Here is a 26,457-nt window from a genome sequence, read left to right as displayed (position 1 = left end):
ACCTACACCACAGTTCAAGGCAACGCCGGATTGTTAACCCACTGAGCAAGGGCAGGGACCAAACCCGCAACCTCATGGTTCCTAGTCGGATTCGTTAACCACTGCGCCACGACGGGAACTCCGAAAGAATACTTGAAAGACAAGAATGGCAAATTAAGATCCCAGAGACCTGGATTCTGGTTCTAGCCAGCCATGGACCTTCTGTGTGACCTTGAGCATGTCACTTTCCCAATTAGAAGATAAGGAGATTGAACTGAATTATTCCAAAGCTTCCCATCATCTCTGAATCAGTTAGGGACCAGCAGGAAACAGAGAGAATATTCAAATTGGGGAATTTGAGAGAGGAGTGTAATAAAGGGACTATTTCCAAATGTCTGGGCTGGGAGGAGGGAAACCAACAGAAATAATGCTCCTGCATCCCAGAGTAAGTATCATCCTAAGCCCTGAGGAGCAAGGGAAGGGAGTAGCCACCGGTACCCAGAGGCAGGGCTGTGTGGAGAGAACCTCTGACAGCAACGATGCTGCACCAACCTCCCTTCCTCCCTCCAGGAAAATCTTCCTCTCCAGCCAAACCCAACCAGAAGCCTTTGGTGAGGTTGATACCAGAGACATACCAACCTCCTGGGGCACAGAACTGCCAGAGAAGAGTGAAGAGCAGGTGGGAACTGGCATATGAGAGATGCCCAGCACAAGCCAATTACAGTGAATGTTTGCTCCTAATTGTCTGTGGGCTAGGACACCTAAGAGCCAAGTTCACTAGAAGAAGTATACAGTGCAGGGGTGATGGTCGAGGGCCCAGGGGGCTTGGCTCAGGTAAAATCAGAAGCTTGGACCAAGTGGACACTGTGGTTTTCCTTTGACTACTCAGAAGCCCTTTATGTTTGCTTCCTTATCTGCTACTGAGCTCTGGCTATTAGCAAGTCCCTGAGCCTCTGGGATGCTGGACCACGGTGGAAGGGAATAATGGCTTTTCCCAGCCCAGGTGCTCACAACCATATGAATGTCTGTAGCTTTTGTGCATAGCTGCCAGCTTCCATGAACAGATATCAGAATTAGAGAACTGTCAGAGTGTTCCAGTGCCTAGCAGGTTAAGGATTTGGCATTGTCACTGCTGTGGCTCAGGTTCCAGCCCTGTTCTGGGAACTTCTACATGCCACGAGCATGGAAAAAAAAAAAAAAAATTAGAGATTTGTTCCTGCAAAATGCAATTAACTAAATTAAGCTGATAGATATTTGTCAGACTCCATACCCCTTGAAGATAGTAGGTGTCTTCTTTCCCACAAGCCATGGAAAAATTGCTAAATTGACCACATACCAGGCACAACCAAAACAGTGAGAAATTTCAAAATGTAGAAATAATACTGACTACATTCTCTAAGCATGATGTAATAGAACTGGAAATAAGCCAGAGCAAGGAAAAAATCTACTTGGAAATTCAGAAAGGATTCAATTAAACTTGGACAACTATTTGCCTAAAAAAAATAATTAACTTCAGAATATTTTAATATAGAAATAATCAGAAATTTATACAGTAATCCTAGTGGATCTGGGAAAAGTCTGCACTTAAAAGGTGCACTCTTAAATACCTACTTAACAAGAAATAATTAAAATAGATTAAGCATTCAAGAAGTTGGGGGAAAATAACAAAAAAAAACTAAAGAAATGGGAGAAGGTATTTAACAAAGATATATGTGTATATTAATGAGCTAGGAAAAGAGTAGAATTAAAAAATAAATTTAAAGTCTTAATACAGTTAAAACATTTGCAAGAAAAAACAAATAATATAAAAACACAAAACCCGCACCTGCAAAGGAGAAGTAACACAGATGGAGAAAATCAGAAAAATTGTAAGAAAATGCTTGGTTCCGATCTAAGCAATAAGTTGGAAAATATGAATAAATGATCTTGGAAATTTAAATTATCAAGATTGACTCAGAAGAGATAAACAAAATAAACCAGTGATAATGCAAAAACCCACCATGGCTAATTATTTAAAAAATGCAAGAATGCCCATATATTGGGAAATGCATTCCAACTGTCTAATTGGCAAACCCAAAAAGATAAATTAAATTTTTAGAAACAAGAATTTGAGACAGTAGCAGCTTAAAAAATAAATACATAAATAGCGCTAGCTTTCTTATGTAGCAACAAACTCTAGTTTTTAAAAGACAGAAAAAAATCATATTTTCATTAGCAAGCACAAAATATGTAAAATACCCACAAATAAATTAAACAAGAAATGTGCAAGATGTAGGCATACAAAGACACGTATAAAATTCTATCAGAAAATTTAAAAGTACAAATAATTGGACTGATGTACTTTTTACTTGAACAAGAAAACAAAACATTGTAAAAGTATTTCTCTTTCCTATATGAATAAATATTTTCAATGTCATTCCAGTCAAAATCTCGAAGAGACTTTTCTGGAACTTGACAAAACGAGTAGTGAATTAATCTTGAAGAAGGAACACAAAGGAGTATTCAGGGACCCTGTAAAACAGACAAGTGATGAAGGTATTTTTCTATGGCCAGATTTCAAACTGAATGGCACAGCAGTAAGAAACAAAATCACGTGTCACTGGTATAAGGACAGACAGAACAATGGGACCAAAATTGCCTCTGGAAATAGTTCCAGGCAGAGAAAAGAACCAGGTACATGGTAAAGATGCTACTTCCTATCAGCGGTAGAGCTCAGATTATTCAATCAAGTGGTATTGGGACAACTTGCCAGCCATTTGGGAGAAATTAATAATACTCCAGATCTCAACCTCACTCTTAAAAGTAAACTCCAAATGAGTTAAAATTATACATGGAAAAAATGAAATTATAAAAATGAAGAAGAAAATATGGGCAAATGTTTCAATCTTGAAGGAACTGGCACAAGGAGGCAGGGGATCTAAAAATAAGAAACCATAGGAATTCTCTGGGGGTCTGTCGGTTAAGAATCCAGTGTTGTCATGCTGTGGCTCAGGTTCGATCCATGGCCCAAGAACTTATGTCTGCTATGGGCATGGCCCCCAAAAATACAAAAAATTTAAAAAATAAAATCAGAAACCATAAGAAAAAGATGCATTTGTTTACACTCAAATTTCAAAAGTTCTTACAATGCACATCAAGACATATGCAATAAATATATACAGACATGTAGGATTAAAGACAAGCAACAAACTGTGGAAATTATTTGCAACACACAGGACAGTTGATGGTTAATATCCCTCATATATAAAGCACCGTGATAGACCTACACAAAAAATGTAATTGTGTCTGAAAAATGTATCTATTAATAAGAAATTCACAAAAGAAGGAATGTGAATAATTATAAACATTCAAAACGTCTAACCTCGTAAGCAACAAAAGAAATGAAAATTAATGCAAGTAAGGAATACAATTTCTGTTCTTTCAAAAAAGGTAAATATATAAAAGATTGATAACATCAGAGTTCCCGTCGTGGCTCAGTGATTAACGAATCTGACTGGGAACCATGAGGTTGCAGGTTCAATCCCTGGCCTCGCTCAGTGGTTTAAGGATCTGGCGTTGCTGTGAGCTGTGGTGTAGGTCACAGACATGGCTCGGATCTGGCATTGCTGTGGCTGTGACCTAGGCTGGCGCTATAGCTCTGATTCAACCCCTAGCCTGGAAACGTCCATATGTCACTGGTGTGGCCCCAAAAAGAGGAAAAAAAAGTTAAAAAAAAAAAAAAGATTGATAATATCAATATTCAGGATTGACAAGTTGATGGAGGAATGAACAGTTTCATCCCTATGGATAGCCAGGTAAAGTATAAAAGATCTCTTTGGAAATCTATTAATAGGTACCAATGTTTCAAATGTACATTCTTTTTTTTTAAATTTATTTATTTTTTCGGTTGCACCAGGGGCATATAGAAGTTCCCTGGCCAGGGATCGAACCCAGCCACAGCAGTGACCCAGGCAGCAATAGTGACAACACCAGATTCTTCACCCTCTGAGCCACAAGAGAACTCCCCAAATATACATTCTTTTAACCTAGAAATGCCACTTTTAGGAATTTAGCCTAAGGAGGGGAAATGGATACACAAAGATATTATTTGCATTATTCCAAAAACTATGACCTGAAAACAACCTAGGTGCCCAATCATAAAAAATCTGTTAATTAAATTTGTAGTAATAGGAAAAGATGCCCTCACAAGTATGTTAGTAAAGAGAGAGTAAGAGGGAGACAGATTATAGACTAGCATGTGCTACAGAAGCCCGTTTTGGTCAATATATTGGCAAAGAGAAAAAATGAGAACCTTAAAATAGCAAATAAATAATAAATAAATAAATGGTGGTGTTAACTATTTTCTATATTGTCTTAATATTTTATTTTATTATTTTTGGGGGGAACATCCTCTATCATGTAGCCTTTATTTTGTTGTTGTTGTTGTCTTAATAGTTTGTAAAAAGCCTGCTTTATAACCCGATGGTATCACATGACTATTTTCACAGGCTAGAAAGTAAAGGTATAAACCCTGATGCCTGCATGTTGGTCCCAAGACAAAGCCAACCACTTGGGCCCAAAGTTGGAGCAGTGAACTCCCACCAGCAAAGCTGCCATTTCCAAAACTTCTCTGACTCCACCTACTTAATTCTTCATTTTTTAAGTGATGTGAAAGCTACATTTTTCTTTTGGAGCATGTTGCCTAAACACCAAAAGTCCTCTACATGTTACACACACATGACACATATGCCTCTCACGTGCACACACCACTCAGACACAAACTCATACAACAGACACACCACACATGCGTGCGCACGCACACACACACCAGGGCCTAAAGGCAGGTCCGACGCAACAACAAATGTCCAAGCTAAGCTCTAGTCCAAAGCCCAGCAGATATCTCCCCAGGAAGACAACAGGACTTTGGACCGATCGATCTATGTCTTTGTCATTAGCCAGCCATTTCTCTTTTTTTTTTTTTTTTGTCTTTTTGCCATTTCTTGGGCCACTCTTGCGGCATATGGAGGTTCCCAGGCTAGGGGTCAAATCAGAGCTGTAGCCACTGGCCTACACCAGAGCCACAGCAACGCAGGATCCGAGCCACATCTGCAACCTACACCACAGCTCACGGCAACGCCGGATTGTTAACCCACTGAGGAAAGGCAGGGACCGAACCCGCAACCTCACGGTTCCTAGTCGGATTCATTAACCACTGCGCCACGACAGGAACTCCTAGCTAGCCATTTCTAAATGGTCCTTCTTGTCTCCTTATCTGCAGAGACCTCAGCCCAGAGAGCCAGACAGTGGGAGACTCAGAGAGCAAGGTCCTGTGGATGAGTGGTCAGGACACCCTACCACAGCTCCTCCCTAGAAGACTCACGTTGCTGCCACTCTCCAGCCTCAGTTGCTCCATCTGTGAAAAATGGGGTGATTAACCCTTGTCCAAAAGCCCTTTTGGGAGGATGGAATGCAACAAGGCAAAGCTCAGATGTAGCTGCAATGCTCCTCCCGACCTCTTCTCTGCCTTTGGGGAACAGTCCATCTCCGGCCTGGTAGACGGTACACATGACAGCTATGGCAAGACATGCCTACTTGCTCCCTGGAACCCAGCCTAAGCTGGAGCCAGCCTGGTAAATGAGGTCTCCTTAGCCAACTCCCTGGAGTGCCTTCCAAGGGCCCTGAACTCTGGCTGGAAACCAGGAGGGTGACCAGAGAACCCACTCACAGGCTCTGCTTAGGTTTCTGCTGACAGAGATTGGCGAGAAAGCAATAAGTACACAGCTCAGATGGACATAATCAAAGTGCCTGGGCTGCTGCCACAGCCTTTCTTCGAGGTGGATACCCTGAGCCAAGCCCAACCTTCCATGTGGCCTGATGTTCCTGCAGTTCCTGGACTTCCCACCAGGAACTTCAAAACCAGCAGGGGGGGGGGATTCAGCCAGTGTTGCGGGGAGGAGAGGTGGAGTGGGGATTTTGTTCACCCAAGCTTGGGGTCAGTGGTTCTCAGCCTTGGCTGCCCATTGGAATCAGCCGGGGAGCCTTCAAAGTCCTGATGCCAGAGTCCCACCCTCAGAGGTTCTGGTTTAACCAGTCTGGGGTGCAGCACAAGCACAGAGATTTTTAAAAAATCTTTCCAGTGGTTTTAAGTGCACCAGGGTTGAGGCCCACTGAAGTGGTTTCAGTTCTTTTCCTGATTGACCCCTGTCATCAGAACCTCTTCCCCAGACCCAAAGGAAAGGTGGTTTTCCTCCTGCCCCCTTTTAGGATTAATGTCAACCCTTTGCAACACAAGGTCCTATGTACTGATCTACATAGCCAGTAGGGACAGTCTACCTAGTTCAAATCCCGCCTCTGCCCCTTTCCAGCTGAGCGACTCTGAGCAAGTCACTCAACTCCTCCACGCCTGTTTCATCCTTCTGTACCATTGAGCTGGGGCGGGGGCGGGGGGATAGACACTGTTGCATAGAATTGTACGAGGACCCTCATAGAACTGAACGAGGATTTCGTTGATCTGAAGCGCTTAGAACAGTGCCCGGTTCTCTGAAATTTTCTTGGTCTCTCTATCAGGCTTCCTAATAGAAGAGTTTCGATGAACAGAGCCTGACTTAAGAACCTCACTTCCAGAAACTCTGCTTCCATAAAGAAGGCAGAGGAGCACTAAAGGTGGCCACAGTGCACGGACCCTCCGGAAAGTCAAAAATGGAGACTAAATGAAGAGGCTTAGCCAGCTCCCTTCTGTGGTTTCATTATTGGTGAAGAAAAATCCAGCATCCCTGGTCCTTGGAGTTCCCATGCCCGAAGCGTGGGAACTAAGAAGGAAGAGTAAGGTTAACACTGTCAGCCCCTCCCTCAGGAGGGTCCCCATCAGGAAAAGCCGGCCTGCGCCACTGTGCCCAGGACGGGGGCAGCTCCAATTCCTCCACAGCCAGGTGTCTCTCCGTGGATTGCCCTTGGCCTACCCAGGGCTACCTGCTTCCCAGGCTCGTCCCTGGCTTCAGACCGGGGAGGGTAGCGGGTAGGGAAAACCGGCAGGTTCTGTTCTGAAATATGGTGCCCTTCCTTCCTTCCCTCCTCTCCAAGGCTGCATGGCCTCCCGTCCCAGCTACAAGCAGACCAGGCGGGGCTGCGCGCCGCTCCTGGCCGGAGCGATGCCGCTGCCCTCTGCGGCAGACGGTGGTGCGCGCTCCCCGCTCCAGCGCCCCGGCTCGCCCCGCGGCCCGCGCGCCCTCCCGGTGCAGCAGGCGGGCGCTGTGACGTTCTCGGATAAATGCCGTGTAGCTGTGTAGGCGAATGGGAGCTAAAAATAAGAACGGAAAATCTATCATTAAGGTATCATTGCGCCAGCGCAGCTATTTGAAGGCTCCCATGGTCCCCGGCGCCTGCGTTTGAAGCCCGCCTTCAGGCTTTGGGGGGTATTTGCAGAAAACTCCCAGCAGCGGCTCGCCAGCCAGACCTCAGGACGCAGGGGGTGGCGCCCGTAATTATGGCAACACTCAAAATAAAATAAAATAAACGCTCACCTCCCCCCTCCACATCTCCGCCTGTACTGTCCTCAGGTCGCTAGGGAAGCCACCAGAAGTGGGGCTGAATGCTGAAATGAATGTGACCCGGCCGACTGCGCAAATATTAGGACTGAAAGCTCTTTCAGATCCATTTCGCCACCCACCTTCTTCCATCCACTTCGGATTAGAAAAATAAAGTACCAGGAAGAAGCCTCTGGAGTAGAAAATGACAAATGGGACTTAACCCCAGGTCTACACTGCGCTGCGGCGGGGCGCAAAGACGCAAACTCCCGGAATGGCCAGCCTCCGGGGTTCTATTGGGTTAAACGAAAATTGATCTGATTTGCCTTTTAACACCCAAAGGGGAGAAGCCGAGATCGGGGAAGGGAGGCAGGATTTGTGTTTGTGCGTGCGCGCGTGTGTGTCCGGGGAGGGGGAGGAGGCGCCAAGGTGCAGCCTGCGCGCAGCTCTGCGCCTCGGCGGGCTGCGTGCGTGTGTCCCTGTCCGCGCTGCTGAAACGGGCTCTTCGAGGGTTCGGCGTCACATGACTCCGCCTGCCCCTCGCCAGCGCGCAGCTCGCCAGTCCCTCAGTTTGCCCGGCGCCGGGGGAGGGTCGGGTGGTATCTCCCGGGCCAGGGGGCTCTGCGGAACGGAGAAGACGTTCTGGCGGGGAATGGTACATCTGGATTCCAGAAGCCGCGGCTCGGCGCCAGATCCCGGAGTGTAGAGATTTGCGGGGGGAGGGGAGCGTGAGAAGGAGCGAGCCAGCGAGCGCCAGAGAGAGGCAGCGGGCAGCGCGCAGCGCGCACGGACGGGGGCTGCCGGGTGCCGCGCGGAGAAGATGTAAGCGCGTGGAGTCTAACTGGCCTCCGAGCACCATGCAGAAGGGGATCCGGCTGAACGATGGCCACGTCGCGTCCCTGGGACTGCTGGCACGCAAGGACGGCACGCGCAAAGGCTACCTAAGCAAGCGGAGTTCGGACAACACAAAATGGCAAACCAAGTGGTTCGCGCTGCTGCAGAACCTGCTCTTCTACTTCGAGAGCGACTCGAGCTCGCGGCCATCGGGGCTCTACCTGCTGGAGGGCTGCGTCTGCGACCGGGCGCCCTCCCCCAAGCCTACGCTCTCAGCCAAGGAGCCACTGGAGAAACAGGTGAGGCCAGCGCCGCGTCTGACCTCCTAGCGCCCGGGCCGCGGCCCTCGGGGCTCGGGGCCTTCAGCCCGCCCGAACTTTAGTCCCTCTACTCTCGGCACCTTCCGCGCCACCGGCGAGAGGGGTGGCTTAGCCCAAGCCGGCGGTGATCCCGCAGTGGCCAGAGGGTGCAGGGACTGCGGGCAGGGAGCGGGAGTGGGCTGCGGCTGCCCTTCACCCCGCGAGCTCGGTGGGAGGCGGGCGCAGAGTGGCTAAGACGCGGAGATGCGGAGGGAGATGAGGTGCGGCGAGGCATGGGGTCCGGCGGACCAGACAGAAACAATGCAGGTAGACCCGCCTGGAGTCAAAAATGGTGCTGCCCACCTGCACTCCCACCGCTCAGTCGGGGAGAGCCCTGAACCTGGGAGGCGTAATTCCCCGCGCTCAGGCACGGAAAGGGCGAGACGGAGGCGTCCGAGCGCCCGCGAGGCCCCCTACCTCACCGCGGCTGGAAGCGAAGAGGAGCCTGCGCTAGCTCTGCCAAGTTGGGGGGCTGCGGGGCTTCAGGGGTCCGTGCGGTGCCATCGACTGATAGTGAACTCCCAACCGGCCACAGGCCCCAGCAACAAAGCGAGGGCTGCCAGGGACCCTTCTGACGCGCCGGGGCTGAGGCCAGAGCTGCTGCGGAGGCCGCGGGACAAGTGGGCGCTTCTCTCCTCCCCCGCCCCCTGCGCCTCCGCCGCCGCAGTCGCCGCTCTAGCGCTGCCCTAGCGTTTCCGGAGCCTCGAGGCTAAAGGGCCAGGCCTGCATCTGCCAGGGGCCTGGGCGAGGCGGGGGTGCGCCTTTGGCGTAGAGGGAGGGCTAGCACCTGCGGCTGCGAAGTGGGAACACCAGACAGGGAGAGAGCAATTTTTAAGCTTGAGGCACTCTCCAAAGGCTTCTGGTCCGTCCCTTTGCCTCTGGGAAGGTAAAGATAGTGGATGCTAAAATGTAACCTGTGGTGCACACGGGGACCCAGCCAGCTGGTTGTTGCCTCGCTGAGGACATTGAGGCCGATAGAGAGAAATTTACTTGCCCAGGGACATGCCAGGAGTTGAGGCCCCCTTAAGGTTCTGAGAAGATGAAAGCCGTTATTGCATGTAGACTGGTGGTGATTGAATTGGCTGAAATAAAAACATCCTTGAAGTCACCCTCATAATAGTCAAGCGAGAGATCAGAGCTCAGTCCCTGCAGCTCATCCCTTCCTTCCCTGCCCTCAGCTCACAGGGATTGGGAGATGATTTCTGGGGCTGGAAAAGGTGGATCGGGAGTGGGGGGGGGGGACATTTGAGGGTGGGGGTTTAAAGCCTCATGGCAGGTAGGGGCTCCCAAATCACAGAGCAGAGCAAAGTGAGAGAGAGAGAGAGCTCCTTAGGGGCCTGGAAGACTCACCTGGAACAGCCAGACTCAGGCTGGGCCAGAGATGCTCCCTTAACCCTTGATAACCTCCTTCACTAGCCTTCCAGAACATTACCGACACTTGCCCACCAAAGTCCACCTGTACTGCCCCAGTGGGAGCCCATCTTTGGTTACCTACACCAGAGTGCAGAACTGAGCTCCCAGGCAGGCAGGGAGAGAAGGGTGGAGGGAGCAGAGCTGCTATTGGGCTCATAGGGTTTGCTGTCAGCCCCTTAAACACAAAGCCAGAGACAGGCCTGAGACCGAATCACAGCTGTGCAACTTTCTGTCTGTGTGACCTCAGTTAACACACTAAACTTCTCTGAATCTTTATTTTGTAATCTACAAAATGGAGATAATAACATCTATCTTTCTGGGGTTTTGAGAACACCAATAGTGTATACAGAAGTATGCTCACAAGAATTCCTTTGTGGCACAGTAGGTTAGGGGTTCAGCATCGTCACTGCAGTGGCACAGGTCACTGCTGTGGTGTGGGTTTGATGGCTGGCCTGAGAACTTCCATGTGCTGCAGGCATAGCCAAAAAAACAAACAAACACAGGGAGTTCCTGTCATGGTGCAGTGGAAATGAATCCGACTAGGAACCATGAGGTTGCAGGTTTGACCCCTGGCCTCACTCAGTGAGTTCAGGATCCCATGTTGACACAGCCCAGATCTGGTGTCGCTGTGACTGTGGCACAGGCTGGCATCTATAGCTCCGATGCGACCCCTGGCCTGGAGACCTCCATATGCTGTGGGTGCAGCCCTAAAAAGCAAAAAATAAAAACAAAATAAAACACAGAAGTATGCCCATCATCCATTTTAGTTCGATATGATAAGTCTTAGTTGAGTTTGAATTATACTCACCTGGCAGAAAATAAAGGCCTGACACAATGTGTTAATGCTAAAGGGAACCTCAGAGAGCTTGTGCAGCCCGTCCCTCCCATTTTACAGATGGGAAAACTGAAAATCAGGTTGGGACAAGAGCTGCCTACATCACAGAGTAAGTCAGTTGCAAAATCGGACCTAGCTTTCATTCCATGTCTAAGGTGTCCTGAAAATGTGATCGTACCTTGATTCTAAATCATTCAGCTCTTGACTCAGATATTGAGTCGTGCTCAAAGCAGGTTATAGGAGGGACAAGGGTGCAAAACCAGTTGATAGTGTACACGTGTGGCCTGAGCCGTTTCCCCAGAACACCAACAGTCAGAGACCTGTGACCTGTATTACAGACCTGCGCTTTGTTTCACACACTTATGTAAACGTTCCGTTTGACTCCAGAGTGAGAGTTTGGCTCATATGGAAAAGTCAATCCTGCTGCTTTGGCCTGCATGTGTCTATAAGAATGTATAGCTTTATTTATTTATTTATTTATTTATTTATTTATTTATTTTGCTTTTTAGGGCCACACTTGCGGCATACGGAAGTTCCCAGGCTAGGGGTTGCAGCAGAGCTACAGCTGCCAGCCTACACCACAGCCACAGCCACATGGGATCTGAACCGCCTCTGTAACCTACACACAGCTCACAGCAATGCCGAATCCTCAACCCACTGAGTGAGGCCAGGGATCAAATCTGCATCCTCATGCATCCTCGTCAGGTTTGTTAACCGCGGAGCCACGAAGGGCGCTCCCTTTTCCTTTTTTAAATCTTTGAATAAAATGACTGGCCCCAGTAGGTGCTCCATGTTTCTCCTAGAATTGGGGCCCCCATGGCACCCACAGGGCAACAGCACGAGAGGCCCAACCCCAGGCCATTTTGAGACTGGACTCGTCTTGCAAACCCCGGGAAGTCTTGACACAACACCAACTGGGCATGGGACAGAGAGCCCATGTTAGGAGGCCTCAAAGTGGTTGTCGGGTTGACTGGCGGAGCTAGCGGAGACTTGGTTTTAGCAGGATGTCAATTTTAGCCAGGTCAAAGCAGGGCACCTTCCACCTGGAAGGACCAGGGATGGTTCCTAAAGGAATAAGAAGTAAGTCTTGGCTGGAACCACCCCAGTGACAGGAATGATGGAGGAAGCACATAGTAGGTGCACAAGAGATACCTACTGAGCTGAACTTATTGGTGTATCCTTGTTATTTCTGCATTTGACATCCTAAGGACTGACTGTGCACCAGTCCAGGCCCTGTGCTGTATTATAAGCCTGAGCAGCTGGACGTCACACTCCCCGCCCCCCAGGGAAGATTAACACAGATAAAGATGGCACCTCGAGCTGTGAAGAAGCTCTCATTCGGGATATGCAAGGCGCTCCGGAAGCCCAGACCCATCCTAACATGATGTGCTCTCCTCTGGCTGTTTGTGCACTGGTCTGACCGCATCTGCTGCAGCCCCAGTTTCCTGGGGCTCTGGCCTGGGATCCCAAAGCCTCTTGAAGGCAGAGGGCCACAACCACACTCCCGCGCCCCCTGGCGTTGCACACACCCCATGCACCCTGGCCTGGGCCCTGCTTGCTCAGTCCTGACCTCCTCTCCTCTGACCCTTCAGCACATACACTGAAGGCCCAGGGACCCTGGACTTAGAATTTGGGTTCAGCTTCCTTAGAGAGTGACCTTTAGTGTTCTTGCCCTGCTTTGGCATGGAGTCACCCCAGACTGGCCTTTCGTATTCTCATTGCCAGCCTTCTGAAATAAAGCTTCTGGTTCCAGCTTCTCAGTGGGAGACTTGACCAAACCAACCCCAGCACAACCCTCACCCCCAAGCAGGGGGGAAATATGTAGACCCCCCCCCAGGCCCCTCCTGATTCCCCTAGAATAGAAGGGACACCAACAGATCCCTTCAGCCGGAACCTCAGCCCCGATGTGCACAGAGGCTTCAGGTTCTGGGGGGTCCCTGGAGTACCTTTGACCACCCAATGGGTGCCTTTCCCTAGAGACAAGACGCAGCCCTTGTCCTGAGCCTCATTCACAGGACACGTTTCTGGTTGGCCTGGTAGCTACGTGTTACTAACAGCCCTAAGGGCACGGCTTAGGGTGTCTGGTTTACAGAGGAGGACGCAGTCTCATCAGCACCAACCAGCAAGGCTGTGGCTAACATGTTCCCTGGCTTTCTCTGCAGCTGCACTCTCTTCACCGCAGAACACATCCTCCTGTTGCTGTAGCACATTTAGTCTCTCAGCCAATCAGAAAAACCAACCTGAATGTAGAGGAATAAGTTTAAAGCAACAGAGAGCCCTGGGACCTTGTCCGCATACACAGGGTACCAGCGACGCAGATTGTTGATGCTTCCACCCGTGGAAGGACCAGCAGGGCTCCCTTAATTCCAGAGCAGGGCCAGCCTGTCAGGCATGAGGCCCCAGGGTTAACTGTGTGAGTTACCCATCTCCCCACCCGGCTCCCCAGATATTTCTAGCACTGAAATGAGGTTGAAGAGGCTCAGTCATTGCACCTTAGCTGGGACAAGGGAGTACCAGATTGCTGCCCCTCTGCTTGGAGACAGTGGATCAAAGGTCGGGAGCAGACTCTCCATACTTAGGCCTGCACTGAGATCTCAACTGCCATTTGTCGTGCAGTAAACATCTTGGCTCTCGGGGCCAGGCCCCTGCTAGGTCCTGTGGATCCAGAGAAAAAGGAAACTTAATTTTTGTTTTCAAAGTGCACACAGTGGAGCGGGGAGCTCTCCTTAGCGTCCCACTGCCGTGATCACCAAATGCCAGGAATTCTCAGTCCGAAGGAGTCCGAACTGTCTCCCCTGCCCCTGCTTTAGTCCAGGTACTCACAGTGTCAGCCTCACCCCACCCCAGTGCCCCCTCAGCACGGAGCTTCTAAAGGGCAAATCCAATCCTGTTCTAAGCCCCTGAAAGTGTAACCGGTTCCCATTGCCTTCAGGAAAAAGTGAAAATTCTCCAGCATGCCCTGGAGGAGCCAGTGGGCTCCAGCCTCCACCTGCCCTGCCCCCCTAACCCTGCCCCACTCTCCCATCCCCCTCCTTCCTCACCCTACACCTGCCTCCAGTCTCCTACCTCAAGGCCTCTGCAGCAGCTGCTCCTTGTGCCTGGAGTGATCCCCGACTCCCCCCAGCCTTTAGCCACCAACTTCTCCTCCTAAGGCCTCCTTGTAGATCTTAGCCTGAAAGTCACCTCCCCAGGCCTGCCCCGCCCCCACTTTGGGAGCTAGAGTAGCCCCGAGTCCCCCGTTGCAGGCACGGTCTGCATGCTCACCTTCCTCCATATCACCCATCAGGCTGGGATTCCTTGATGTATTTGGCTGGTGGTTTGTGAAGGGTCTTCCTTCCCTCTAGAACGTGAACTCCAAAGTGCATGTTTTATATCCAGTCCTCCTTTACTCAGCCCAGCAGCCCTATGAGCTTATCACTGGAAGCCCATTTTCGAGATGGCAAAACCGAGGCTCAGAAGTGGTAACTTGTTCAAGCACAGGAGGCCGGCAGAGATGGGGGACGACTTGGAGTTGTTGTCACTAATGGCCTGGTGAGAGATGTGGAAGCCCTGAAAAGCTTTACAGGGTCTTTACGGTAAAGACTTTATTGAGAGATGCTCAGGTGGAGAACTGGCGGGACGTGCCATTCAGTTGGATGGGATAGAACCTGACAGCTGGGTTTCTGCTTTAGTCCTGGGTGAATGCAATGCCACCAGCTAAGCGAAAAGTGGAGGAGGAGCAGGCTTGAGGGCAGTGGGGGATGATGAGTCTTATCTGTCTCATCTTGGGGAAAGTCAAGTTTGAGATGCCTGAGGGAAGAAAAGGGCCCTGGCTGCCCCCCAAGCATGGTGAGGATACTGATCACAGAGCTGAATGAAGCCCCAAAGGCAAGTGGGGGTAAGTGCTGAGGGCGTGTTGGGACGTTCTGCGGGTGGCCACCTTGTGGCCGGGAGCCCTGCAATGAAGTGGTGCCGCCTCCAGGTGTCCAGCAAGCTGAGGACTATGCCAGCCAGGCAGAGCCTCATGGGGTCCCTCTGGGATCTGCCTTCATTAAATGCTTTCGCAACCTGGCTTGGCTTGTCAGCCTGTGCTTTCTCTTCTCCAAGTGCAGCCAGCGGTGTGAAGATGAACTTGTTGGTGTGTCCACACTCCAGGCTATTTCCTAACACTGCCAAGCAGGTATTGTCACTTCCCCGTCACAGGGAGGACAGGACCTGGGGGGGTTCATCAAGGCTGCATAGCACAAGTCGGGTTTGAGCCTTCTCCCTCCCGGAGCCTGTGAACAAGTCAGACAGCTCCCCTAATCTGCAGTTTTCCTCCCATTCTGAGGCACCCTGAGATTTCTGTGGGGGCCTTTAGGGGCTACCATCAGAGACAACCCCCACACACACACATCAGTCCAAGCAGTCTCACTTTTAACTGCTTTATATATCAGAGTTCCATGTTAGCTTTCATCTTTAGGAGTTCCCTGCTGGTTCAGTGGGTTAAGAATCCAGCATTGTCACTGCTGTGGCTCTGCTGTGATGCAGGTTCAGTCCCTAGTACTGGAACTTCTGCATGTCGTGAATGCAGCCAAAATAATTGTTTTAGCTTAAGGAAAGATTTGTTCTTTATTGATGCTTTAAAAAAGTTTGACCTTGGCCAAAAGTCATTGCAAAATGCCCTTCAGCTCTACCATGTTATGAGCGCAAATTTAGATGTGGAAAATCTTATAGCAGAACATCAAAACCCTCGACCAAAAATACTGAGTAACAATAAATACAATTTATCGAGCTCTTAACTCCGTACCAGGCACCAGAGTGCATGTTTTGCGTACAGTACCTCCATTAATCCTCCCAACAGCCCTGTGAGGTGATCACTGGTAACCCATTTTTGAGATGACAAAACTGAGGCTCAGAGACGGTAAGGTTCGAGGTTCCAGAGTACATGCATGGCAAAGCTGGCCTGTGGACCCAGGTCTACCTGACTCTAAAACCTGAGCCCTCCTTCCACAAGCACAGCATAAAAACTTGGGCTGAGGGACTGTTTGAATGTACCATCCTCTGCCAAGATGAATGGGGAAAAAAAGAGAGAGAATTAACAGCAAGCAAAATGATGCCACTTGCCGGTGACTTCTGTGAAACGGCTTTTGTTTCTGCTTGGGTGGGAACCCTGCACCTGGAATCCCAGGAGTCAAGAATAAACTCCCCAGGGCAGGCATCCACACCCCACGGTCCAGTTTCCCTGGAATCTGTGGGAGCCTGGAGCACGTGCCTGCACAAGGAGCCTGGAGCACGTGCCTGCACAAGGAGCCTGGAGCCAAGAACAGGACTCAACCCCCTGATGTTTATGCAGGAGCGTTGGTGACGCGTGCAGTTGACAAGGGCCCAGAACACTGCCAACACCCAGACTCCTCTGTGAGGGCAACTGTCATGCAGGGAGCAGCTGCGAGCCTTGGGACACCCCCACTTCCCAAACCCTGCTCAGAGAGGAGGGCTCAACCCTGCAAACTCGCAACCTCGACTCCCAAGCTCATTCACTGAGGTGTTACTCTGCCTCTGGCAATGAGGCAGCATGAGGTAAGAGCCATGGGTTTCAAGCCAAACAGACTGGCTTTGGATCCTGGCTCTGCCACCACCTCCTAGCTTGGGAAGGTCTCTGAGCCTCAGTTTCCCCATCTGTGAGATGGGGACCATAGCATAAGCTACCTTGCAGCTCTGTTCTGACTGTTATACTGGGTGCTCTCTGTAAAGCCCCAGCACGGCACTGATCAATAGACCCAGCACAAGACTAATCAATACGACGTAACTGTTATGGCTTCAGCTTTCACCTTTATGACAAGGCTCTTCCTCGACAAAGTAATACCCCAGATCACCTGTGTCTCTGGCAGGTCTGAAGTGAGTCAACGCAGAGTGCTGACCCTGGAGGTAAAGATAGGATGTAAAGATAGAATCTTAAGTCACAGAGCCTATGGGTTTCTGAAAACGCCCGAGCATACTTGCCCCTAAAAGAGGAAAAATGGCTATCACCCAGTCCTGTCAGTTTCACCTCTTAAATCTCTCTCAGACCATCCACCCAGATCCCCCTCTTCCTCCACTGCTCTAGCCTGGCCACCGTCATCTCTCATCAGGACTTAGGTGGGGGCCTCCGAACGGGTGTACTGGTCCGGATGGCCTGCATCATGCTGCAGTAACAACCACCCCAGATCTCCATTAACACATCAGAGGTTTATTTCTTGCTCAGGCTTGATGTTCCATGCGGGTGGCAAGAGGGCACCCTTGTGATGGCTCAGGGGTCCAGCCTGATAGAGATTCACCTGACACCGGCCTCCATGGCCACCGCAGCTGAGGGAGGGAGTGTGGCAGAGCTCTCCCTGGCTCATAAAGCTTCTCCCCCTAGAACTGTCCCACCCTGATCACAGTTCACTGTGACTCCAGGGCAAGTCACATGGCTTCTGGCCAGAGGCAGTGGGGAAGTGCAGACCGACCACGTGCCTGAAAGCAGGGCTCCAGAAATGCTGGGAAAACCTGACTGATGCCATCGGCTGTCTCCCTGCATCCACTGTGTTCCCCCATCCACGTGCCTTTCTGCAGCCAGGCCCCTTTCCGAAATGCAAGTCTGATCATTGTGTGTGTGCACATGCAAACACACACACACAGAGTAGCTTAGGAGACAGGCAAAGGCCCATCACAATGGGTTAAATGACAGGAGGCAGCAGCCATGCCGAACAAGCTGTGCCACACTTACCGGGTCATCTCCCCTCAGCCTGGGGCATCAGGGAGGCTCCACAAGAAAGGGACAAGTAGGACAGGAAATGTAGGTTGCAGGAGAGGCAGAGCTGACCCCTAAAGCGTGTGGTGTGTGTGTGTGTGTTACTGAGCACGGTGGCAAGGCAGCGCACGGCTCTGCTGTGATCTCTGTGTTAGCAGATGATGGCGGGTGAGAACAGACAGGAGCAAGACCCATTGGAGGCAGGAGGCCAGGTCCGAGGAGGCTGTAGAACAACAGTGCAACAAAGGCCTGAATTTGGAGAGTTCCAAGAGCACCGAAGTTCCCCTCACCACCCCCATCCCGGCCATGTCACCACATCACTGAAGCCTACGCTTGCCCTGAGCCACAAAAACCATTCCCAGCACCTGCATGCCAAGGACTGCACACCACAGCTTCTGGGGCATCCCATTTCTTGGGCTGGGTGGGCAATGGCAAGGAGTGTCAAGTTCTTATTCCCTGAAAGCCCCTCGTGCTGACCCCATACCTTCTCATCCAGCCACTACTCAGATCGAGCACCTTTGCAGCTTACGGATTACAGATCCTTTTCATGCTTAGCATTTCCTGTAACCACCAAAGTGACCCTGCCGTTGTGGCAGCTCTGCACAGGGAAGAGATAATCCTTATTTGGCAGATAAATCTCAGATAGATGGAGCTCATCTCTCAGCAAATACCTGAGTATCTGTTCTGTGCCAGACCCCGAGTGCTCACTGCTAATAAATGTCAGGCCTCGTAGCTCTAGGTTGTGAAGGTCAGTGGATGTCCAGGCCAATGGTCAAGTTCAACAATTCATACTTAAAGACCAGAGCTTACTAATCCAGCAAGGCTAGTGTAACTTCTTTCCCCTGAAAGAAAAAGAATCGTTTTCAAGAAGATAATTCCTAGTTGAATTTTGATTTGTTTTCAGATTGGGAAATGCTACTCAAACCTTTAACTTAATTTTAGGGAGTTCCCGTTGTGGCTCAGTGGTAATGAACCTGACTAGTGTCCATGAGGATGTGGGTTCGATACCTGGTCTCACTCAGTGGGTTGAGGAGTCAGCGTTGCCGTGAGCTGTGGTGTAGGTCAAAGACGCCGCTCAGATCTGGTGTTGCTATGGCTGTGGTGCAGGGTGGCAGCTGAAGCTCTAATTCGACCCCTAGCCTGGGAACTTCCATATGTCACAGATGTGGCCTTAAAATAAATAAATAAATAAGACAGAAAAAGATTAATTTTAGAAGAGCGAATGGATGAATTCTTAGCAACCTTAGCCAGTATTCCAAAAACCCATCTAGAAATTCAGACAAACATGATCTTTTTTTTTTTTTTTTTTTTTTTTTTTGTTTTTTTTGGGGCCACACTGAGGCATATGGAAGTTCCCAGCCTAGGAGTTGAATCAAAGCTGTAGCTACTGACCTACACCACAGCTCACGGCAACGCTCCAGCCTTAATCCACGGAGCAAGGCCAGGGATCGAACACACATCCTCATGGGTATTAGTCGGATTCATTTCTGCTGAACCATGACGAGAACTCCTGGGACTAACGTGGTCTAGATTGACTTTTCCTCTGTCAGATTATATGAGTGAAATATAACCAACTTTGTTTAGTTGCCTCTTAAGAGATTAGTGAAATAGTTGGGCAGAGCCTCATCAGGCAAGCAGCATTCGCGCATGCCTATTCCCCTTGCTCTGGGCCTGCTGCTGCCCTTCCCTTCTTTCTCCAGCAGGGAGCCTTCCCTGCTTTCTGGCCCCACTGGTTGTCACCTGGGATCCTCTCACCTCTGGTCAGAACTGCAGGCTATGGGAAACAGAAAGGGGCTGGTGTTTCATACAGAGAGCCCATACCATGTGGGCACAGATGAGGAGCGGCAAGTAATTACATCTGAGAGCTTCCTGGTAGCCTGAGCAAAAAGGGAAACAAGCTAGTTATGGGACACACATGGCCTCCTGGAAAGACATGGTGCCTTTCAGCAAGCAAGAGCTTTTGTGTCCTAGGGGCTTGCATAAGGGGGACGGTGGGGAAGTGATGATGACCTCAAGGGCAGAATCACTGTGAAAACAGGGGCCCAACCCATCAGCAGCTCTCGTTGGCTCCCATGGCAAGCTGAGCATGCTCAGTGAAGCTCACTGTCCAGAAAGCTGCAATGCTGGTGTCGAAAAGAGGAGGGTGAGCAGATAGTGCAGGGTACAACTTGGAGAACCTGGGGAGTGGATGGTCAGTTGGGCTCTCTCAAAAAGGCACTGCTGCTTTTTTTTTTTTTTTTTTTTTTTGGCCATGCCCACTCATGTGGAAGTTCTCAGTCCAGGGATTGAACCCAAGCAGCGACTTCAGCCACAGCAGTAACGATGCTGGATCCTTAACCTACTGAGCCACCAGGAAACTCCTAGCCACTGCTTTTTATTTTAAAGCATTAGAATTGGTAATATATTCCCATGGTGATCATTCAAGTTACCAAAAAGTGTACAATGATGTTGTTCTTTTCCACTGATGACCCCAGCAATCCAATTCACTTGCCCGAAAGATTTTGATCTTACCAGCTGCTTATACATTCTTCTAGAAATATTACACATGCAAAATATGCAAATATATGTAGATATAGGCATGCATGTATAGTTATGCAAATGGTAACATACTACAAACTGTTCTACACCTGTTTTTCTCACTGTATTGTGGAGGTGGTTTTCTATATCTTTTTTTTCCCATCCTTTTTTACAGCTGCATAGTATTTCACTGTGTTGAATGTGCTGTGTTGAATGTAGTCTATTTAGCTGGTCTCCTCTGGAGGGACTTTTTGGGTAATTTGTAGACTTTTTCCATTACAAACAGAGCTGCAATTAATAAATACTTTTGTGCACTGGTGATTTCTAACTGGATTTTTGGGTTTTTTTATTATAGTTGATTGCAATGTCCTGTCAATTTCTGCTGTACAGCAAAGGGATCCAGTCATACATATTTATACATTCTTTTTCTCATATTATCTTCTATTTTGTTCTATCACAAGTGATTGGATATAGTTCCCTGTGCTATACAGCAAGACCTCATTGCTTATCCATTCTAAATGTAGTGGTTTGCATCAACTAATCCCAACCTAACTGGATTTTTGACAGAAGCTGAAAGGCTGACATGTCCAGACTGGAGTTTATTCCTTTTTTCAACCAGTGTCTAGAGAGGTTGTGGATGGAAGGGGGAAGGGTAGGCTTATTGAGCTGTGATGACAGATTGAAAGATGTTCATGCAAAACCAGCCAAGCCCCTGTGGCTATGGCTCCTAAAGTCTGGAGTAAGGTACATTAAAACACAGACCATTCAGCAGAGGAAGCGTGGAGGGCTTCCCTGCTACAGGCCCCCAGGCTGTGGGTCAAGCCAGGCCTAGTTCAAGGCTGACTCTGAGAGGGAGGGCTCCTAAGTTCTGACATTGCTATTACTTGTCCCACCTCCTTCATCCCCATCCCTAGAGGGCCAGCCGGGAGTACAGATGAGCGAGCGGTCAGGCATCCAGGAGGTCAGTCCCTGGCAAGAACACTCAGCCCTGGGACTCCTAGCAGCCCACAGGAGACCGGGGGTGAGACAGGCCTCAGCCCAGGGGCCCAGCAGAAGTCGTGGTGCAGTCCCCAGGCCCCTGGAAGCCTGAGACGTGAGAACTCAGGGTCAGAGGACAAAGTGAGGCGACTCAGAGCCGGGAAAGAGGTCATAAAATAGGGTCCAGACCCTTCGTGGAGCCACATCAGGTGAGGTGGAGGATGTGAATGGGGTGGGGTAGGTAGGTCCTTTCTGGAATGGTGTGGGGGCACCTGTGGGGCCAGCAGAGACCAGCGCTTCCGTTGAGCAGGGCCATCTGGGCCGTGCTATACCTAGTGAAGCCCCTCTGTGTACCAGGCACGAGGTGGGTGCAGCCAGGACATGCACTGTGCTGCAGAATTGGTGAGAGGAAGCCAAGCACACTCTTGGGGTGGCCTGGCCTGGGTCAGAACCAGACCTCTCTCCCACAAGAGTCAGAGAAGAGAGGGGCTTCCCCTGGGATCTCAGTGGTGAGAAGTGGGAAAGGGACCTCGGTGATGGGGAGCCTGGATGGATGGCCCCTTACTGAGGGAGAAATAGACTCCAGCCAGACCACACACACACACACACACACACACACACACACACACACACACACACACGGTTCCCTCTAGCATAGCCTCTCTGCCCTGGGACCTCGCCAGCCTCTGGCAGAGACAACTGAATGAGCAACAGAGCCAGCTGACACCATGGTCCCAAAGATGGACCAGGACGGAGGAGCCAGGACTGAACCGGGGAGAAGCTGACTCTGCCTGCCCAGGACACCAGAGTAGACCTAGTAAGGGGAAGGGGTGGGGTGGACCAAGAGTGATGCCATCCATCCTGCAGCTGACCCCAGCCCACCTGACTCTCCGAGAGGCAGTGAGCAGAGGCCCAGACGAGAGAGTGGGCCTTGATTCTGGTCAAGCAGGATGAATTGGCGGGGCAGGACCAGGGGCAGGGAGGCCTGAGGGAGCAGATAATGAAGCCTGGAAGCAGACACAGCAGGGAGGATGCAGGATTGCAGAGACATCCAGAGCAGAGAACTTGGTGACCTGCTGAATATCAGGAATGAGAAAGAAACAGGAGCTGAGAGTGATGCAAAGAATGCCCTAAATTGCTGAATTGTAATAATCCTTTGAGCTTCACACAGCTATGAGGCTTGAGTTTCTGAGCCTCTCCTGTGCCTCTTCTGCGTGTGTGTAAACCTACATGTAGGTGGGTTGTCTTGTTGTCATTGAGGGGAGCTGGTTTAAAACGACAGAAGTTTATCCTTTTGCAGCTCTGGAGGCTAGGGGTCTGCAACCAAGATGCCCGAAGAGCCATGGTCCCTCTGAAGTCTGCAGAGAAGAATCTTTGCTTGCCTCTAGCTTCTGCTGGCTGCTGGCAGCCCTTGGCATTCCTTGACTTGGAGCTGCGTCTCTCCGATCTCTGCCTTCCTCTCCCAAGGCTTCCCTACATGTCTCTGTTCATATTTCCCTCTTTGGAATAAGGCCTCTTCTTACTGATCCAGAATGGCTTTATCTTACCTTGAGTACACCTGCCAAGACCCTATTTTCAAGTAAGGTCTTATTCTCAGGTTCCAATGGGCATGAATGTTAGGGGCAATTTGTGCACAGCTTGTAAATGCACAGGTGTGTGTGTGTGTGTGTGTGTGTGTGTGTGTGTGTTTCTAGTAATTGGCCACTGATAGGTTGATTAGACCCATCTCAAACAATTTGATTGGTTTAAAAGCCATTATTGAGGTGTTCCTATCGTGGCACAGAGGAAACTAATTCAACTAGTATCCATGAAGATGCGGGTTCAATCCCTCACCTCACTCAGCGGGTTAAGGATCCATCTGGCGTTGCCATGAGTTGTGATGTAGGTCTCAGACATGGCTTGGATCCCCAGTTGCTGTGGCTGTAGCATAGGCCAGCAGCTACAGCTCTGATTCGACCCCTAGCCTGGGAACTTCCATATGCATGGGTGTGGCCCCAAAAAGCAAAGAAAAAAAAAATGCATTATTGAGCACTTTTATGAACCAGGAGCTTTCCACATTATCTGTTCTAAACAACCCTTGTTGTGAAAGAGAAAACGGGTCCTCAGAAGGGGAAGGGACACGTTGAAGATGCCAAGGCTGAATAATAAATAATAAATCTAAACCATCTAAACCCAGGTCTGGAGACTTCCAAGCCTGACATGTGCCACAACTCCAGGGTCTCCAGGTCCCCAGAACATGGTTTGTTTCTTTATTTTTTAATGTTGATAGATCTTCTGAAAAAAAAAAAAACAAGATGGTAGTGTAAGTTCTGGAAGAGGTTCCTTCTTTGCAGGACTACTCAGTGCCTTTATGAGGGGAGTGGGCCTCCCGTTCTCCCTGAAGAGAGCCCTGTTCATGAAAAGCCCGTGCCCATACCCTTCCAGCCAGCTCACCCGCCTGTGCCTGAGAAGCAAATTCAGTGCCACCTGCTTTGTGGCTTTTGCTATTAATCAATTAATTAATAAGCTGGGCTCCTGTGCCATGGTGACAAATGCACTCAGTCACCCATTCAGCAAATGAAGGCTGTTCCATGCCCAGGCTGAGGCATAGTGCCAGGCTCTGGGGATATTCTTGGTCAGGAATCATTTATTTGGGAGGCACAGGAGCCCATTCAAAGCAGCTTAAGGAAAAAAAAAAAAAAAAAGGAGGACTCTTGGAAGAGTTACAGTGTTAATTAATGGAACCCAAGGAGGGACATGTATCCTGTCTCCAAGGCCTGGACCAGGAACCATCCCTCTGCCCCACTTCCCCCTGCCCCACTCTAGTCACGTGGTCTCCCCTCCCCATGTCCTTCTGAGATAGTTGTGCTTTCTTAGAGAACACACACAGCTCATTGATTTGGTCTCTCCCTGTCATCATTCCAGATAACTGGGAACTCCTGGATGGGTGACTCCTGGGGCCCTTGTATTCAGCTGCTCCAGGCAGCTGCCAGGGCCATGGGTCTCTAGGAGAACCTGGGAGGGTGGGCAGGGGGCAAAGAGGTGCCTCTGCTGCAGACATTACTCCATCTCAAGGGCCTCCAGGCACTGGCTGAACAGTAGAAACAGCTGGGGGATTTTGAAAAATACCAGTGCCTGAAACCTCCCCTCCCCCTGTTCCCCTGCTCCCACGTTTGCTTTACGGGGTTGGAGGAGGGGCTTTGAGCACCCATGTTGTCTTAAGGTCCCAGGAACCTCCAATGGGCAGCCCAGGTGGAGACTCTGCTGGAGCAGGGAAGACAAAAGTCATTACAAGTTGATGACGGCTTGGACAGGGAAGGATGGGGCTGGGGGAACATGTGGCACATCAGACAGCAGGGGAGAGTGTCCCCAGGGCAGATTCCAGAACAGTGCTGCTCTTCTGAAGAGGGGTCCAACCAGATCCCCAGGAACCCACACGGTCACAGTGTTGAGGCAGGTGCAGCTCAGGTCCCGGGGTCCTGCTGAGGCCCACCTATTGTTCTGAGTGAGTTCTCCAGATATGGAGAAGCTTGGGGCAATTCTGGTTGGTTGGCATCATTCTGGTTATGCCCAAGGTGTGGTCCTGGTCTCATCACAGTGGCTCTAGCAGCCCCTCTTGGAGCCATGTGTCCACTCTGCCACTGTGTAGGGGGCCATCTCTGGCTCAACATCCTTGTACCTCTGGGGAAACCAGGGGAGGTCCAGCTTTCAAGGGTGACCTGGCATCTGTCGGAGCTCTGATCCAACACTAGCTGATGTTATGGGGCCGTCTCAAGGGCTGGAGTTCGTACCCAGGGCCACTGTTCCTCCCGAGAAAGGATTGATACTGACAGTATCCAGAACCCCCATAAATACCCCAGTCACCTCCTAGACCACCAACCACATGGGGTCCTCAGGCAGTTGCTGGTGGTGGAGCACTCTGGGTCTCTGTGGCTATCACAGAGCTCCAGTGAACGGCTGGCCCCACCAAGGCCTTGGGGCCCAGGGCCTGGAACCAAAGCAGGCCAGGGGCCTCTGCTGCCTTCCTAAACCCAGGCCCCAGTTGCAGATCACACTTCTCCAGCATCAGGAAAGACTGTCCTCAAACACACCCGAACCAGCCAGAAAAGAGCTTAGGGAGGGGATAGAGAGTGTCATGGACAGGGGACATGGGTCCAGGCTTCTGGGCAGGGAGCAAGGAAAAGAGGAGCCCCTGACCCTGGGTGCAGCCAGCCACCAGCCCGAGCAGGAGGAAGGGAAAGCTATGGAGCCCTGGTGGCCTAGTGGTTGAGATTCCACTGTCACTGCTGTGGTGCAGGTTCTATCCCTGGCCTAGGACCTTCTGCAGGTGTGGCCAAAAAGAAAGTAGAAAAAGAAAGAAAAGGGAAAGCTAGGGTCCCAGTAGGGGTGGTGCTGCTTCTGTGACTGGTGCATGAGCCCGGGCCCGATGACCTCACATGCTGTGCAGAAGGGGGAAGCTAGGAAAAGGGGGGAGAGGAGAGAGGCAGAATCAGAGACCCAGGGAGAAAGGGACAGGGAGGCGCAGGGATCCAAAAGGAGACAGCAATGGAGAGAACAAGATCAAAGAACCAGAGAGAAGGGGAGCTCGTATCTTCCCTGCTCCAAGAACGGGGGGGGGGTGTCTATTAGAGCATCCAAGCCAGAGGCACAGCGATGAGACACAGCCTTGCCCCAGGTCCTGAGGGCATCGCTGAGGCAGAGCTTCAGTCTAAAGCATCTCTAGGGCAACATTCCTCTGCCCTGCATCCTTTCTCCTTGTGCACACAGTGCATGCGTGGGCAGTCCAGGTTGAGGGTTGGCACCCAGGGGTAGAGTGGGTAGGGTGGTGGCAGCCAGTAAAGAATGGGAGGAGACGCGTTCCCGTTGTGGCTCGGTGGAAATGAATCCGACTAGGAACCGTGAGATTGCGGGTTCAATCCCTGGCCTCACTCAGTGGGTTAAGGATCCAGCATTGCCATGAGCTGTGGTGTAGGTTGCAGAGGCGGCTCGGATCCCGCGTTGCTCTGGCTGTGGTGTAGGCCTGCAGCTACAGCTCCAATTGGACCCCTAGCCTGGGAACCTCCATATGCCGCCAAAGCAGCCCAAGAAATGACAAAAAGACAAAAAAAAAGACTGGGAGGAGCGTCCTAAGGAGGCACTACCCTGTTCCTTGATATGTTCCTGTGCAACCTCCAGTCATCCACGATTGGGGCTAGTGGTTTCTTTGACATTGCCCTGAGCTTCTGAAATGGGTCAGGGCCTGAATAATAATCACATTTTTACTCCAACCCCACAGCAGCACAGACACGCCAAGAAGCCACCTGTTTTGAATTAGGTTTAGCTGTACCATTC

The 26,457-nt window shown here is 50.5% G+C and overlaps 1 protein-coding gene across 3 annotated transcripts in view; it reads left to right on the top strand.

Moving 5' to 3' along the window:
* The window catches only part of RASGRF1 (Ras protein specific guanine nucleotide releasing factor 1), a 125,335-nt gene continuing 106,755 nt past the window's right edge, over positions 7,878–26,457 (top strand). The window contains exon 1 of one of the 3 annotated variants that reach the window (XM_003128446.6): positions 7,878–8,614. In XM_003128446.6, the coding sequence (XP_003128494.3) occupies positions 8,339–8,614 (276 nt within the window). In that variant the 5' untranslated portion in view covers positions 7,878–8,338. The remainder of the gene's footprint in view (positions 8,615–26,457) is intronic. The other 2 variants (XM_013988986.2, XM_021098844.1) reach the window with 2 other exon arrangements.

Source organism: Sus scrofa, chromosome 7 (assembly GCF_000003025.6).
Source record: "Sus scrofa isolate TJ Tabasco breed Duroc chromosome 7, Sscrofa11.1, whole genome shotgun sequence".
In the NCBI taxonomy this organism is placed as follows: Eukaryota; Metazoa; Chordata; class Mammalia; order Artiodactyla; family Suidae; genus Sus; species Sus scrofa.
This window is presented reverse-complemented; position numbering and strand designations above follow the sequence as displayed.